Below are 17490 nucleotides of genomic sequence, written 5' to 3'. Positions count from 1 at the left end.
TACCGATTAGGAGGACTGTGGAGAACTAACTATGAAGTTGAGAAGAATTTAGAAAAGGTAATGCCTTGATCTGAGGGAGCTTGCTTATTGTGGAGTGATCTAATTGTTGCTGATTATAACATAATTGAGAAATTAAGAGAAACTGGTATGTTTGTATAATTTTGTAAAGTACTTTTCCATGCATTTTTTCATTGTTAACAGGAAATTGGAAGGACTATTTTTTAGCAATAGAGAGAAAGGCCAATAATAAATAGGTTCTTCAAAGAGTTGGAAGCAGGGGGGAAAAAGCAAGATATTGATTATACATGCATTTGTCAATCCCATGATAAACATTAATGGAACACTTAATATGGGTCAGGCAGTGGAGATGCGTGATTAAAAACATGGTGTTTGATCTCGAAGAAGTAAATATTGGTATACAGAGGGTCGAGCATGGTAGTAAAAATATTTACAAAGAGTAGTAATGCCACGAAAAAGAAATATATCTGTTCTGTTTTGGGGAGAGAGGAAAAATCTCTAGTGAGAAGAGATTTGAGTGTTTGAGTCTTGAGGAATGAGGGTGGCAAGTGTTTGAAATAAAATACATCATGGGCGAAGGCTCAGTCTTTCAAGAGCATGAGTTTTTTTCCGGTACTGAAGAGCTTATGTGCTCTAGCATTCGTGTGAAGTTGAAAACATGCTCATAAGAGAGATCACAGAGGGATTTGTGTTGCATAGAAAACAAATATTCTAAGCTTATGTTTTTTTTCCTGAAATATTTCTGGCCTCTGAGATTAAAATAGGTTGTGTTTGGTGTTTTCCACGAGTCTATGCAAAAATTCTTCATTCTTTTTTTGACAGTGTATAATTAGTCTTAGACATCTTTTTCAGAATTAAAAAAAATCATTTTGAAACTAGACTTTAGCTTCAAGTTTAAATTTTGAATTTGCTTATATCACTCTTCAATTTTAATCAATGTAGCAAACATTTATTGAGTATCTGGTGTGTACACCGTTCTGAATAGTACAGGAAATGCAAAAACTCAGTGAGACCTGGAATAATTCTTTCTGAAAGCTGATGACTCTAGTGGATGAGCTTAAAAGACTTGTATGCTGTCATATAAGTACCTCAGAGGTACAAGGTGCTAGGGTGCTTTAAAAAGGAAAGCTTATATCATTGGGGGATGATGGTGGGAAATGAAGGATGTTGGAAAACACAAAATGGAAAATGAATAAAACAACTTGAAATGGCACTTCTTGAATGGGTTTTTGATAGGCAGAAGTTTTAATAAGGTTTTGGGAAGAAATAGCAAGGCAAACAGTGAAGGTTGAAATATTATTTATTCAGGGGATTTAAGTGGCCCATTTTTATTAAGATTTAGGATAGTTTATCAAAGCTAGAACAAACAGTCCTAAAATTTGTATGGAACCACAAAAGACCCCAAATAGCCAAAGTAATAATGAAAAAAAAAAAAAAAAACCCAAAGTAGGAGGCATCAAAATCTGTAATCATCCAGATAGCTTGGTATTGGTACAAAAACAGACACATAGACCAATGGAATAGAATAGAGAACCCAGAATTAGATCCACAAATGTATGAGAAACTAGTGTGACAAAGCAGGAAAGAGTATGAATTGAAAAAAAGACAGTCTCTTTAGCAAATGGTGCTGGGAGAACTGGACAGCAACATGCAAAAGAAAGATTTAGGATAATTTCAATGCAGGACATTATGGGAAGAATCTTTTATTTAACACTTGCTATATGTATTGTGCTATTTATTACTTTATCTTACATCGTAAGTGGTGTTTTCTCCATTTCTAAACTCAGAAAAGTGATATCGTTCGCTCGGATTTCCACAGTAAGTGATATATTTGGGATTTGAACTCAAAGGCTATTCAAAGTCTATGCTGTTTTCATTACTCTATACTGTAAGCCTAGAAAGTAAGGATGAGGATATTCTGGAGAGGTTTGTAGATTCTAGGAAGAGTATTTTTCTTAATTTGATAGGTAGAAAAGCCACTGTTGACTTTTGAGCAGTGATGTCATCTGATTGCAACTGTATTTACAGTTATGTGGATGATGGGTAGTAGCAGGACAGATTGAATTAGTAAGGAACTAGTTTAGAGGGTATTGAAGACTCAAGCACAACAAAGTGGGCCTGAAATAGTATGCAAATAGTGGGACTGGAAAGTGTCGGCAAAAAGGGAATAAGGATTTGATATGGGAACCTTTTTAAGAAAGAAAATTTGTATGAGGTATATTCATATAACAAAATGAATCATTTTCAAGTGTGTTGTGCAACCATCATATCTAGTTCCAAACCATTTTCATCACCCCCCCCCCCCCGAAAAAAACCTCCAATCCCATTGAGTGGTCACTCCCCATTACCCTTTCTCTTTATCCTATGGCAGTTAATAATCTACTTGCTGTCTGGATTTACATTCTGGCTATTTCATGTAAATGGAATCATACAATACGTTATCTCTTGTGTCTGGTTTCTTTCACTTGGCCTCTTGTTAAGGTTCATCTGTGTTGTATGTAGCATGTGTCAGTGCTTAATTCCTTTTATGGCTGAATAATATTCCATTATATGGGTATGTACTATGTTTTATCTGTTACCTATTGATGGACCTTTGGGTTGTTTCTACCTTTTGGTTTTTGTGTATAGTGAAGCTGTGAACACTTGGGTAAAAGTGTTGGAATATATGTTTTCAGTTTTTTTGAGTATATACCTAGGAGTGGAATTACTAGATCATATGGTAATTATGTTTTTAATATTTTGAAGAACCATTACATTGTTTTCCACAGCAGTTGTAATATTTACTTTTTGATCAACAGTGTAAGAGGGATTCCAGATTTTCCATATCCTCACCAACACTTGTTATCCCCGCCCCCCTTTTTTTTGGTTTGGTTTGGTTTGGTTATAGCTATCCTAATAGGTAACGTGGCATTTCATTTTGGTTTTCATTTGCATTTCCCTGATGACTCATGATGTTGAACATCTTTTCATGTGCTTTTTGGGCATTTGTGTATCTTTATTGGAGAAATGTTTGTTCAAGTGCTTTGTCCATTGTTGAAATAGGTTCTTTTGTTGCTAGGTTCTAAAAGTTCTTTAGATGTTCTGGATATATTCTGTAATATTTATTTATTTGTTCATTTATTTAAGAGAGAGGGCACAAGTGAGCAAGGGGCAGAAAGAGAAAGTGGTGCTCATCTGGGCTCACACTTTAACCAAAGTGGGGTGTGTACTCATCTGAAGCAGGACTCATGCTCACCTGATGTGGGACTCAAACTCATGAACTGTGAGATCATGACCTGAGCTGAAGTCAGATACTTAACAATTGAGCAACCCAGGCACCATATTTATTTTTTATTGCTTATACTTTTGGGGTCAAATCTGCACAGGTTATGAAAAATTTCCCCTCTGTTTTCTTCGGAGAATTTTAAAGTTTTAACTCTTTTATATTTGAGTATTTGATCCACTTGGAGTTAATTTTTGTTTGTGAAATAGGAGTCTAACTTCATCCTTTTGCATGTAGATATCCATTTCTCCCTGCACCACTTATTAAAGAGACTGTTCTTTCCCCCATAAGTGGTCTTGGCACCCTTGTCAAAAATCAGTTGACCACAGATGTAGGAATTTATCTCAGGACTCTCAGCTTTATTCTGTTGGTCTATATGTCTGTCATTTTGTGCAGTACCACACTGTTTGAATACTTTGGCTAAGTTTGATATTAGTAAGTGTGATTCCTCCTGTTCTGTTTTCTTTTTTTAAGATTGTTTTGGTTATTTGGTGCCCCTTGCAATTCCATATGAATTTTAGAATCAGCATTTTCATTTCTGCAAAAAAATATTGGAACTTTGATAAGGATTACATGGAAGCTATGGATCACTTTGGTTAGTTATTGCCATCTAAAAATACTAAGCCTTCAAGTCCATAATACAGAATGTCTTACCATTTTTTTTAGGTCTACTTTAATTTCTTTCAGCAGTACTTTGTAGTGTTCAGTATTCTGGTCTTATATTTCCTTGATTAATAAACTTAACCTATATATTTTATTCTTTTTTTTTTTTAATATTTTTATTTATTTCTAGGAGAGAGAGAGAGACAGCGTGAGTAGGGGAGGGTCAGAGAGAGAGGGAGACACAGATTCTGAAACAGGCTCCAGGCTCTGAGCTGGCAGTCAGCACAGAGCCCGACGCGGGGCCCGAACCCACGAACCGCGAGATCATGACCTAAGCGAAAGTCGGACGCCTAACCGACTAAGCCACCCAGGCGCCCCTATATATTTTATTCTTAATGCTATTATAAATAGAATTGTTTTCTCAATTTCCTCTTCAGATTGTTCACCGCTGCTGTATAGAAATGCACCTGGTTTTTGTGTGTTGATTTTGTATCTTGCAACTTTGCTAAATTTGTTTATTCTAACGTTTTTTGTGTGTGGGTTTTTTAGGATTTTCTCTCTATATGATTATGTCATCTGCAAATAAAGATTCTTTTACTTCTTCCTTTCTTGTTTGGATCTCTTTTATTTCTTTTTCTTGCCTAATTGCCCTGGCTAGCACTTCTAGTACAGTGTTGAATAGAAGTGGGTAAAAGGGCATCCTTGTCTTTTTCCTGATCTTAGCTTTAAGTCTTCTACCATTGAGTGTGATGTTAACTGCAGAGTTGTTGTTTTTTTTTAAATAGATGCCCTTTATGGTGTTGAGGAAATTCCCTTATATTCCCAATTTGCTGATAGATACTCTTTATCATGAAAGGATGTTAGATTTTATTCATTGCTTTTTCTGCATCAGTTGAGATGATCATGTGGGTTTTTTCCTTTGTTGTATTAATGTGGTATATATATATATATATAAAATACTGATTTTCATGTCTTGAACTACTTTTACATTCCTGAGACAAATCACCCTTTATCATGATGTACACTCTTGTTAACATACTGTTACATTGTTTGCTAGTATAGATGAAACCTGCTTTTGCAAATTCCACATTTGTGAATTTGGCTACTTGTTAAAAGTTACTTATAAGCCTCAAATTGATAATTGTGTTGCTTTTGTGGGTTTATGCAGAGTGGCAGAAATTTTGACCTGCCTGATGAACATGTTGCCAGCTAAGGTTGAACAAGGTGATGCTCTGCCTTTTTGTTTCAGTGAATAAGTGTCCTTTATGCAGTTTATTTAGAGCCATGAGTTTTGCATTGCTGTGCTTTAAAAAAAAAAAAAAAAAAAGTCTCCATATTGTAGAACTGTTAGTTTCTTTCATTAATTCTATCAGTTTTTGCTTTATATGTTTTGGAGCTCTCTTGTTAGGTGTGTGTAATATTTGTGATTATTTTTCTTGATGTATTGACCCTTTTATCAATATATAATGTCTTCATCTTCTGTAACAACTTTGGTCTTGAGGACTGTGTTGTCTGACTCTAATATAGCCACCCCAGCTCTCATGGAATATCTTTTTCCATCCTTTCACTATCTGTTATCTCTGGATCTAAAGTGAGTGCTTGTAGATAGTACAGACTTGGATCTTATTTTTAAATCCATTATGCCAGTCTCTGCTCCTTTAATCCAGTATTTTAATTTATTTACATTTAAAGTAATTACCGATAAGGAAGGCCTTCTGCTGTTTTGTTCTTTGTTTTCTATAGATCTTACACCTTTTCTCCCCTCAATTCCTATATTACTGTCTTCTTCTGTAATTGTTTTTTTTTCCTGATGTACTATTTTCCCTTTTCATTTCTTTTCTGTATATGTTTTAGTATTTCCTTAGTGATTACCCTGGGGATTACAATTTAACAGTCAAGTTTGAATTAATGGAAATTTAGCTGGTATGCAAAAACTATTCCTTTGTAGTTCCATTTTTATACATTGTGTGCCCATTAACCGAGATTTGAAATCACTGTTTTCTACATTTGTATCTTAAATCATATAAGAAAAAAGGATTTACAAGCCAAAAACTTAATACTACTGGCTTTTATATTTATGAATGGAGCTACCTTTACTGTCGTTCTTTATTTCCTCATATGGCTTCAGGTTACTGTTCAGTGTCTTTTCATTTTAGCCTGGAGGACTTATAGTATCTCTTGTAGCACAAGTCTGGTATGACAAACTCCTTCAATTTTTGTTTATTTAGGAGTGTGTTAATTTCTCCTTCATTTCTGAAGGACAGTTTTGCTAATTATAGAATTCCTGGTTGACAGTTTTTTCTTCTAGCATCAGATTCTATCCTCTTACTAGGGTTTGTTGTTGCTTCTAATTGTGCATTGTTGTTTGCTTGTTGAGTGACTTTTCTAAACTGTTTTTGTAAAGTCTATATTCTTTGTCATGTGTGGCCTCTGAAGTTGGTGTTCTGTGTTTTCCTTCCCAGGGTTTTCAGTCTGTTCCTTATCCCCAAGGTACTGCACCAATGAAATGATTTCAGTAAAAGAATGGGAATGTTCCAGGTCCAATGAAACCAAGACAAGCCATTGTGCCAGTCCTTCAGGTGGCTGTGACACAGGTTGAAATCCGCAATCACAATTCTTTAAGAATAAGCTCCTTCTGGCATTAGGAATGCCAGTTGCTGTCCTCAAAGCCATTGTGGCCAGGCAATTTAAAATGCCACAGCATTCTCTTACTTCAAAGCAGCAGCTGTTTTCACTAAGGCTTGCCCTAGCTTTTGTAAGTTTTTCTGAGTTTTTTTTTTTTTTTTACTAGATTCCACAGTGCTGCAAAAGTTTATTCTGACAGTACCTGGCAACTCATTAATCAGTTTTTTGGTGGATGGAGCCCTAGAATTCCCTATTCTGTCAGAAATCCCTGATGTGAGGGTTTTTCAGGGTGATATCATGAACACCACAAGTAAGGAAGTTGGGAGGGAAGGAGTTGATTATGGGTATGGGAGAGGCTAGTTTTATTTGGACAAAAGTGTTGTACTTGAGGTGCTAAGAGTACAGTATGGTATATGTATAGCAATGTCTGGAATTGTAGTGCTTGATTTCCCAGAAAGAGCTTGAAACTGCCAAGAGACCTTGGAACCTTCTATATAGAAGTTACGGAAAATGAAAGTGTAAGATTTCCTCAAAGTAGAGAGGAAGTCAAGGCACCGTATCTTGGGAAGCACTTTCAACTATAAGCAGTCATTTACTTTTTTATTCAGCAAGCATTCACTCTGTTCCTATTAGTGGGTACTGGAGATAAAAAGGTACTAAGATATAGTTTTCTAGTTTTCTGCCTTCAAGAAACGAGTATGATACAATTTTATAACAAGGTTTAGAGGAGTCCAGATGGATACACACAAGAATATTTAGTCAGTAGGGAATGCAGGAGACTTTCAAGGAAGTTAAAAGAACAATAGAGTAATCAATCTGTGAACTTGGTTGCCACATAGAGAGTTTGTAAAGAATGAGGACTTTAAAAGGTACTGATTTGGCAGTAAAGAAATGACAGTGTTTTTATAAGAATGGTTAAATGGGTAGTTTTGGTAGAATGGTCGAGATTAAAGGACCAGATCAGATCATAAGACGTTAGGGAGTGAGTGCGTGAGTGGTAAAGAAGTTGAAGGAAAAAAAGGAGACACCTTTTTAACAATTTTTAAAATGTTTCTTTCTTTTTTGAGAGAGAGACAGAATATGAGCAGGGGCAGGGGCAGAAAGAGAGGGAGACACAGAGTCCAAAGCAGGCTCCAGGCTGAGCTGTTAGCACAGAGCCTGACACGGGACTCGAACTCATGAATGGTGAGATCATGATGATGTGAGCTGGAGTTGGACGCTTATCTGACTGAGCCACCCAGGTGCCCCAAGGAGACACCTTTTTAAAGAATGGTGTAGTTCAAAAAGAGTAGCAGAGTTGAAGTAACTTTATTTTGGGATAGAAGTGATGTATGATTTTAGACAGTAGAAGAGACTAAGAAGGAGGGAAACAAGGATGGCCAAGAGTCCCAAAAGTGGCAAGAATGATGGTATTTAAGAACCCAGAAGGATCAGAGGTTGAAAACTTGTAAAGAGTCTCAAAGAAAAAGAGTCAGGGTAATAAAGAGTTTTAAGATAGGGAGAAGGTTTGAGAAATTTTAAAAATGCCTCCATTTACCCAGTAAAAGCACAACACAAAATCATGTGTAAGAAATGATAAGCAGTGAAAACACATGACCAAAGTTGATGGTAGCATACATTTGGGATGATAGTACTCTTTGGTGCTTTTCTCACCTCTTTCAACAAATATATATTAAGCATTTATCATGTACTAAGCACTGTCTGAGATTCTTGGTGTTATATCTGTGAACAAAGTAAACAAAACTTCCTGTCCTTTAAGAGCATACATGTGAACAGGGTGAGGGAAACAAACAAGTAAATAATGTATTATTTTAAAATAAACATAATGAGGTAAATAGAGCAACATGGATCTGGGAACTTAGAAAGCAAATAGAAGGATTATCCAGACATAACTACAATTTTATATCGTATATCAAGTTGTGATTTGTTTTATTTCTGTACAACTATTTGTAGAATCTAGGTTAATAAAATAAGATCATAATATGGGCTTGGTGGAGCCTTCATGTACTTACATTGTAGATATGAGAGAAATAATCTATATTTACATTTGGAAGAACTTCTCTTAATTTAGGAACACTGTGATTATAGTATACAGTTATTTCAGCACCTTTGGTGAGAGAAAAGATGAGAAGGTAAACTGTCATATAATAACTGCGTTTATATGTTTGGTTATGAAAAGAGAATTTATGAAGAAAGTCAAAAGGTACAAACCTCCAAGTATAAACAAGTCATGAAGATGTAAAAAAAAGAAAAAGAAAATAAAAAGAAGAAAGAAATTTGTTACCTAAGTTTAAAGCCTTAAGAGAACTACTGAGTTGAAGATATTTTTTAATAATGAATAAATTGGGTTTTTGGATTATCATTGTGTTATAGTCTCTTCCTATTACTCTTTTTTATGTCAACAGGCATTGGAAAAGTGAAAAGAAAACCTAGTGTGCCAGATTCTGCATCTCCTGCTGATGAAAGCTTTGTTGACCCAGGGGAACGTCTCTATGACCTCAATATGCCTGCTTATGTGAAATTTAACTACATGGCAGAGAGAGAGGATGAATTATCGTTGATAAAAGGGACGAAGGTGATCGTCATGGAAAAATGCAGTGATGGGTGGTGGCGGGGTAGCTACAATGGACAAGTTGGATGGTTCCCTTCAAACTATGTAACTGAGGAAGGCGATAGTCCTTTGGGTGACCATGTGGGTTCCCTGTCAGAGAAATTAGCAGCAGTTGTCAATAACCTAAATACCGGGCAAGTGTTGCATGTGGTACAGGCTCTTTATCCATTCAGTTCGTCCAATGATGAAGAACTTAATTTTGAGAAAGGAGATGTAATGGATGTTATTGAAAAGCCTGAAAATGACCCTGAATGGTGGAAATGCAGGAAGATCAATGGAACGGTTGGTTTGGTGCCAAAAAACTATGTTACCATTATGCAGAATAATCCGTTAACCTCAGGTTTGGAACCATCACCTCCGCAGTGTGATTACATTAGGCCTTCACTCACTGGAAAGTTTGCTGGCAATCCATGGTATTATGGAAAGGTCACCAGGCATCAAGCAGAAATGGCATTAAATGAAAGAGGGCATGAAGGTGATTTCCTCATTCGTGACAGTGAATCTTCGGTAAGTCGATTCTCAAAGGTAAATGGAAATAGAGCGCTGAGTAGTAAATAAATAAATAGAAGATTGGAGAGATTTAGTTGCTTCCCTAAAATTAACCAGGTGGTAAACTTAACATGTTCAGAAGCTAATGTCAGTGTTGTTTCCAACCATATTTATTTTGAATAAAATATCGCTCTAGCAGTGATACCTCACTGGATTCTTTTGCCTTGTTTAAATCTTTGGGTCTTGCATTTCTGAAATATCTTCTGTTGCATTAAACTGAAAAATGGACAAAATTGAACCCTAGGTTAACAGTGCAGTAAACTAAACTGGGAAAATGTGTCTTAAATTGCATACTGGATGCGCGGTCATCCTTATAGTAAAGAAAAATCCATAAATTAAAACAATTCAGGTTTAAGTTTCTTCATAAATTGGCTGTTTGGAAGTTGAAATACACTTTTATTATTTACCTGAAACACCTATTTTAATACTCATTGTATTTGAAATGCATTTACAATAAAAGATATTGTTATTCTAGCACTAGTAAAACCATAAAACCGTAAAAATTGAAAGAAAATAATTGTGGGCTCTTGGTGAGGATATTAGAAATTTGATGGTACTCAGTTTCCCTTTAAAATGGTCTTTCTTTTTCCTTTTAAAAGAATACCACTAGGCAAACCATGAGACTCTTGAATGCTGACAAAAACTGAGGACTGATGGATGGGGGGGGGGGGAGGGGGGATGGGCACGGAGAGGGGCACTTGTGGGGATGAGCACTGGGTGTTATATGGAAACCAACTTGACAATAAACTATTTGTAAAAAAAAAAAAAAAAAAGAATACCACTACTTTTCCACTTTTCAAATCATTAGTATTGGCTTTATTTCTGTGTATCTAGTTGTACAAAAGTGAAGATGTGATTGTGTAAAAGGCTGAATGAAAGAAGAAAACCTGTCTGGTATGAGTGTGTGCACATGCATATGATGTATATATATTTATGAGAGGGAGGGAGGAAAGAAGAGGGAGAAATTGAAGCTAATTGGACATTTGATAGAAGTTCAGGAAATGTAACCCCTCAGGAAGAGCAGGATTGATGATAGGGACGAGTGGTGGGATTTGTTTTCTGTTAGATGCCTGACCTGATCCTGCTTTCTAGGACAAGCAGTGGGCCAGAGGGGTTAGGAAGGGAGTGACCATATGTATAGGATATTTCCAAGAAGCCCAGGTAATAAGTAGTAAGAGCAGGTAGTAAGAGTAACCGTATGTATAGGATATTTCCAAGAAGCCCGCTGTTCAAAACTTTGGCATTAACTATATAATTGGAGGCTTTAAGACTGTTCAGGAAAGTGTTAGATTTAAAAAAACAAACAACAAAAATCAGAAAGTAGCTTGATTGCAGAATATTGTGTATTTTTTGTGGTGGGTAAATGAGCATGGATATTAGCCAAAAAAACACCATTATGTTTAGCAGTAGAATTTTTAAAGTAAAGGTCTCATACAAGCATATTTTGTTTGACCTGAGCAATGTTTTTGAACATTTGAATTTGTTACCATTACTTAAATATTGAGATTTATTATAAAAAATCAGATGACAGACTTCCTTTTAAAATTGGAAGGCCTGCCAACATTGCGCATATTCCAGTAAGGCAACAATCACAGCTAAGTGGTCACCTTCTTTAGATTGGCCATGTACTGTCGTTCCTCCTGTCTATTCTGTGACTCGTTTACATGTCTTTTTCCCCTTGTAGGCATTTGCTCATTAATGTCTGTCAGCTTTGAGAGTTCAGAGCATTATCTCAGCTTGTCTGTAGGAGAACTACTGTTATCCTATGTTTTCTCATGTGTTACTCCAGTAGTCTGACAGGAGAAAAACTAGCTCTTGTGTCTCAGATGTTAAACTAAGATTTGCTGTGGGTGTTAGGGCATATTATTTAAGAGACTTTGGAGTCTGACTGCTTGCGTTTGAATCCTGCTCTCTTGTTAACTAACTAGATGGATGATTTTGAGCAACGTAGCTTCTCTTGGCCTCGATTTTGTCATCTCTAAACAGATTTATTTGGAGTTGTAAAGGAGATAATCTATGTAAATAATTTAGCTTAGAGCCTTAGTAAGTGCTCAAATTTTAGTTATTATTAGTTTAATAGAAAAATGGTAGTAGATGTCTTTCAAAATGTTTACCCCACCTGTTTTTTTCTTTTAGCCAAATGATTTCTCTGTATCACTAAAAGCACAAGGGAAAAACAAGCATTTTAAAGTTCAACTAAAAGAGACTGTCTACTGTATTGGGCAGCGTAAATTCAGCACCATGGAAGAACTTGTAGAACATTACAAAAAGGCACCAATTTTTACAAGTGAACAAGGAGAAAAATTGTATCTGATCAAGCATTTGTCATGATGATGCTGACCAGAAGTGACTGCTACACAGCTATAATTCATCATGTAATTGAAGACTGAGAAAATGTCAGTCCAGTCGTGTCTGATTGGAAATGCTTTCTAACTCTACATGAGAATTGACTATAATACATAAGTATTTTTATTATAACTCAGCCCATACATATATACTACATATGCAAAGCATCTGCACAAAGTAATTCCTTATCCTTGGTCTTCTGTTTTATTGTTTCCTTTGCTGTTTTTCTCTTTGCTTCTAATATTAAGGTTTTATATTTTGAGGAAATGATGCAGCTCAGAAGTCTTTATATGGAAGAATTTATTGTCTTTTTTCCCTTTATTTCCTTGTAAGGGCGCCATGTTAAGTCACTTCCGCAACAATTTCTCTTCATATAAAATTATTATATCAGTATATGACATATGCTAAGATAAATTTCATGGAGAATGTTGATCTTTTCTGTGACTAAATAGCAATAATAAATGGAAAATTAGAAATTATTTGCAGGTATTTGTCATAAGCCATTGTAAATATCAAGTATGTTGTGTCTCCCATTTTTAAAAATTTATTCATTGTCTTCATTGTAAAGCAAAACAAATGGGACATGGTTAGAAAATGTATCTTGTAGACTTTTAATTTACAGCTGTTGGAAACAAAAATCTCTGATTTTCTAAGATTTTTTGAAGGGAGTGCTTCTTTCTTAACTGGTTATTCCGGAGAATAAAACAGTGTCTGAGATATCTAGCTTTTCAAACTATAAGTGGATGCTTTAGTGTAATTTATTTTTCTCTATTCTTATTTTACCAAGGCATCTTGTTTTGGGGTATATCTGTATCAGTGTGAAAAAAAGCCGTGGCCAAATATTGGGGAAATAGGAGGCAATGAGTTACTTGGTTTTCCACCTGTGAACATCAGTAATTTCCAGGCATGGTATTTCTACTATTTTCATTTCCTCCTTTTAGCTCTGAGTTTTGTTAACTGAGACACTAAACTTGATTATACCTGAGGAAAAAATGGGATGTGCCAAATGGTTAGAGAAAGTTATTTTTAAAATCTTACTTTTGCAAGGGTTTCTGTTAACGTTTTTTGTTTACTAATAAGCAGAAGTCTGGGTATATAGATGGGAGGTAACTATGGAGTATCGAATCTACTTCTGCAGGTCATAGAAGAAAACAGCTGTATTTTGTGGTCTTAGCTCCTCAGCCCCACGTTATTTTGGAATTTAAATTTAAGCAAAGTAACCTTCACTATTTTAATTAAAATACTTACTAAAGCCATATAACATAATAGGAAATCATACAATTCCCCAGTGCTGCCTAAGCAAATGAATGTTTCTCTTCTTTAGTATGTAATAGATGAGCATTTAATATACCAAAATTATTGATGTTAACATTGAAGAGGTCTAATTCATGAGGTTTTTGGTTTTGTGTTTTAAAATTTATTTTAAATATATTTTATTCTTTAAATCTTAAAATCATTTAAAAGACTTAGATTGCCACTGGGTGGCAGCCCTGGCTTCTTCCATTAAGCAACGGGAGTCAGCAAATATAATTAAGACATCGATGTATAATTTTTCATTTTCATCACATCACTTTTAAAAGCCCTTTAGTTCATATTTCATTATCTTTGTCAATCTCACTTTGCTTATTAAGATGGTTATTAGTGGAGAAGTGTAATGGAAATAAAAGTCTTGTTTATGTACCTTTTTTGCTGTAAAATCACTTTAATAGAAATTGAGAATAGTTTTAAAAGTGGTTGTAAATGTGACTAGGTAGTAAACATCTTTTTATTTAATTTTAAACATTTTATGATGCTTTTTCTCCATTTTCCCCGTCTTTTTTTTTTTTTTTCAAATGAGGACATTTGCTTTTTTTTTTTTTTAAGAAGAGCAATTAATACTTTGTATCACAGTCATAAAGTATTTATAGGAAACTCCAGTGAGCTTATGTTAAGGATTTTGAGAAAGCAGCTAGGAATGGAGTAGCACTGGAAGTAGATTGCACATTTCTGTGCCACAATTAGATTTATAATAACTGTAGAGTGCCCAGATAGCCCCTATGACCATGTTAACAAGCACTGCATTTATTCATCTTCCAGCTCATCAGAGTTGGGCATCTGGTTGTTCAACAAAACAAAGCTTGAACAGCATCCTTTGAGTGAGGCAGGCAGAGCAGGCTGTAGAACTCTTCCATTTGTCAAGTCAGGCAAGAGAAAAACCTATTCCATACAGATATAAAAGGTATCCTCATACCTGTAGTTTCTCAAGTCCAGGTGGCTGCAAATGCCAGGGAGTTGATGAGCCAATAATGTCTGTTGTGAGCTCTGATTATTATGGGATGAAAACCTCACTGGCAACTGTGGAATTTTGTACTTAAATGTTTTATCAGTTTGGGGTTTGTTGTTGTTGTTGTTGTTGTTTTTAGTTTTTTTAAATGAGAGAGAGAGAGTGCAAGTGGGGAAGGGGCAGAGAGAGGGAAACACAGAATCCAAAGCAGGCTCCAGACTCGGAGCTATCAGCACAGAACCTGATCCTGGGCTTGAACTCATGAACTGTAAGATCGTGACCTGGGATGAAGTTGGACACTCAACCGACTGGACCACCCAGATGCCCCAATATTTTGTCAGTTTTTAAACGTCTTAAACCAGTCGTTACATCAATGGCTGTTTTTATAAGCACAAATTTTACTTGGAGCAGTCTTCTTAAGAGGAAGGAAAAAACCATAGAAAACATCTACATAGCTAGTAGCAGACTTGTATTGGAAACAAGGTTTCACTTCTTCCCAGCCTGGTACGTCGTGTATCGTACCACATTGCCCTCTGTGTGCTTGTTTTAGACTAAGAGTTTGGGGATGAGAGCAGTATTACAGAAATTTTCTTCCACATATAAGGAGACAGTTAGCCATCAATTTAAACACAGATAATACACATAACCCTGCCCAACCCACTTCTATAAATAACTTCTCCAAAATCTTGGAAGAATTTGTTTCAGAACTTTATATAAGTCCAATAATGAAAAACTGTTTTTGCAGTAGCTGTTAATCGGTCATAAGTCCTTAGGATTCAGCTGGATATATATGAACACATAACATATCTTTTACTATGAGCAGTAACACAGGTGCCTAGCATAATTAAAGACAGTGTCACAGGTATATCACTGAAAACAGGACAGGTAAGTAACCCGTTGCTATTACTGGGAGAATAAAAAGGCCTAGCAGATGAGTAACTTGGGTTGTTAGAAAAAGGCCATCCTTAGAGATCTGTGGCACATAAATTATCTCCAGCTTTAATGCTCTAATTCAGTCATCTAATCCAGAGATTGTAGAGAAGCAGGGGCACTACTGTCAGTTTAAGTACTTCTGTGAGAATTAGGAAACCTCTTCCCCCTGCCCCGTCAATGCAAGCCCAGCCTTTTTCCTTGTTGAAAAGTCCCAAATTTCACCACTACCCCTTTCCCACATCTTGGCCAGGTACCTTGTGCAGGGTACAGCCAAATAGGAATACAGCCCACGAGTGCTTTAAAAAGTCATTGTTAACATTTAAAAATTGAGGAATTTCACATAAAATTCAGAGTTCTGCTTTACCTTGAATAATAAGAAGCTGACCATCCTGGAGTTGGATTCCCATAGGTGACTATTGGATAGAACCTAATGTGAATGGTCCCCTTGTGTTAAGTGATGTACATGGGGGGGAAAAAAACCCTCTAAAAGTCTACTTCCCAGCCCTTATCTCCCTAGTTCGTGTTTCCAAATGCAGTTGTTGTTAGGCCCTAACTTTCCTGTAACATGGATTTTTTTGGTTTAGAATCCGGAATCTATCATTTTTAGAAACAGATGAAATATCCAAATCAAAATAGAAATGTAGCATTACAACATGCTTTAATTTATTCTTCTTTAATAGTATGGCTTTACAATTTTAGTCACTTCTTCCGTAAAGGACACTTGATACAAGAGAAGTGACATCTTCATCCAGTGGACTTTTAAAAAAATGCAGCATTACTGCTAGGGAAAACCATTACTTGATTTTTCTCTAGGCAAGTAGGAAGCTCCTCTCTTCTGATAAGCTCATTCTATTGGTATAGCAGGTTTGTTTATATGACTCAACTCTGTCATCTTCTAAGCACGTGCAGACCAGTATAACTATGCATACTCCACACCCTAATTTCTTGTTACATGAACTAAACCAAGTGACCAAGGAACCAAAATATATTTTTCTGGCTTACTAACAAGGTGTTCTTTTGATCTGGAAGTGTACACAATTTGCCAAGACGTTTTTTGCTTAAGGAGTAAAACCTAAATTGAAATTGAGATCTTGAAGGACATAGGAGTTGCAATTGGCCATGTTCATAGAGGTAAATGTTTTAAACCAAAGTGTCAATTTACAAAGGTTTGCTGGCCAGAGCACTTTAATTATCAAATATTTCAGAATTGGCCTGTTGCCTATAGTGGGGTAGCACATTTAATTTACCTTCCGGTCTGGCTCATTTTTAAATGTTTCTCAAATTACTTTTTAAGCTGTTTTTTTTTTTTCTTTTTTTTTTTTTTAAATATTTTTATTTATTTCTAGGAGAGAGAGAGAGAGCGTGAACAGGGGAGGGTCAGAGAGAGAGGGAGACACAGACTCTGAAACAGGCTCCAGGCTCTGAGCTGGCAGTCAGCACAGAGCCCGACGCGGGGCTCGAACCCACGAACTATGAGATCATGACCTAAGCGAAAGTCGGACGCTTAACCGACTAAGCCACCCAGGCGCCCCTTTTTTAAGCTGTTTTTAAAACAGGTAAAGCTGAGCTCGGTATTTTGTAATAATGTGGCGAATTTCATTTTTAGTTTTAACCACAGAAGACAAAAAGAGTAGTCAATTTCCTTTATTTCATGTTTTCTGGTACCTTTTGGAATAATAATGACTTTGAAACAGGAAAACATAAATAGACATCTAAGGTAAAGAGATCTAGTTGGTTTAAATATATCTCTGGGCTGGCTGTATGAAAATTTGTATCTGGAAAAGTTGCAGATAGCGTTTGGGAGACAGGTGGGTTCCAGAATAAGACTGAAGTATTGTCTATTTTGGAGGAATTATTATTAAATTGATTTTCTTGAGTTCTTGTGGAAGAAATTTGTAATCCCTGAATATTCAAGCATGTTGTTTCTAGGAGAATGCAGTGCCAAAATTTACTTGTTTTGATATGTTTTCTAGATTATAGATAAAGAGGATGTTACAGAAAACAAATATTGATTTCCTTGGGGCATATGCTAATCACTTGGTGCCAAGATGAAAAAAATAATTTTTGAACCGTTACATCTGTGTATGATTGTCAGTGTTTAGCTTTTGGAGATACTTATCCATCATGCATCTAACCAACTCACCTCAAATATTTTAATGCTTAGATATCAAAAGTTCTGAGCTAGCAATGTGATAGTGAAGAAAATAAAAAGTTGTCTATAAGTTGTTATAAAATTTCCCTTTCTAGTGATGCCTGATGGAGAAGTACTCTAAAGAAAGA

The 17490-nt window shown here is 35.8% G+C and overlaps 1 protein-coding gene across 3 annotated transcripts in view; it reads left to right on the top strand.

Annotated features, from left to right (window-relative positions):
- Window positions 1-12753, top strand: part of NCK1 (NCK adaptor protein 1) — a 72568-nt gene extending 59815 nt beyond the window's left edge. For all 3 annotated transcript variants that reach the window (XM_039222705.1, XM_039222704.1, XM_039222706.1), the window contains 2 exons: window positions 8914-9626; window positions 11805-12753. In XM_039222705.1, coding sequence (XP_039078636.1) covers window positions 8914-9626; window positions 11805-11999 — 908 coding nt within the window. In that variant the 3' untranslated portion in view covers window positions 12000-12753. The remainder of the gene's footprint in view (window positions 1-8913; window positions 9627-11804) is intronic.
- The last annotated feature ends 4737 nt before the right edge of the window (window positions 12754-17490 follow it).

This window comes from Hyaena hyaena, unplaced genomic scaffold (assembly GCF_003009895.1).
Source record: "Hyaena hyaena isolate Hyena2069 unplaced genomic scaffold, ASM300989v1 scaffold_1176, whole genome shotgun sequence".
In the NCBI taxonomy this organism is placed as follows: Eukaryota; Metazoa; Chordata; class Mammalia; order Carnivora; family Hyaenidae; genus Hyaena; species Hyaena hyaena.
This window is presented reverse-complemented; position numbering and strand designations above follow the sequence as displayed.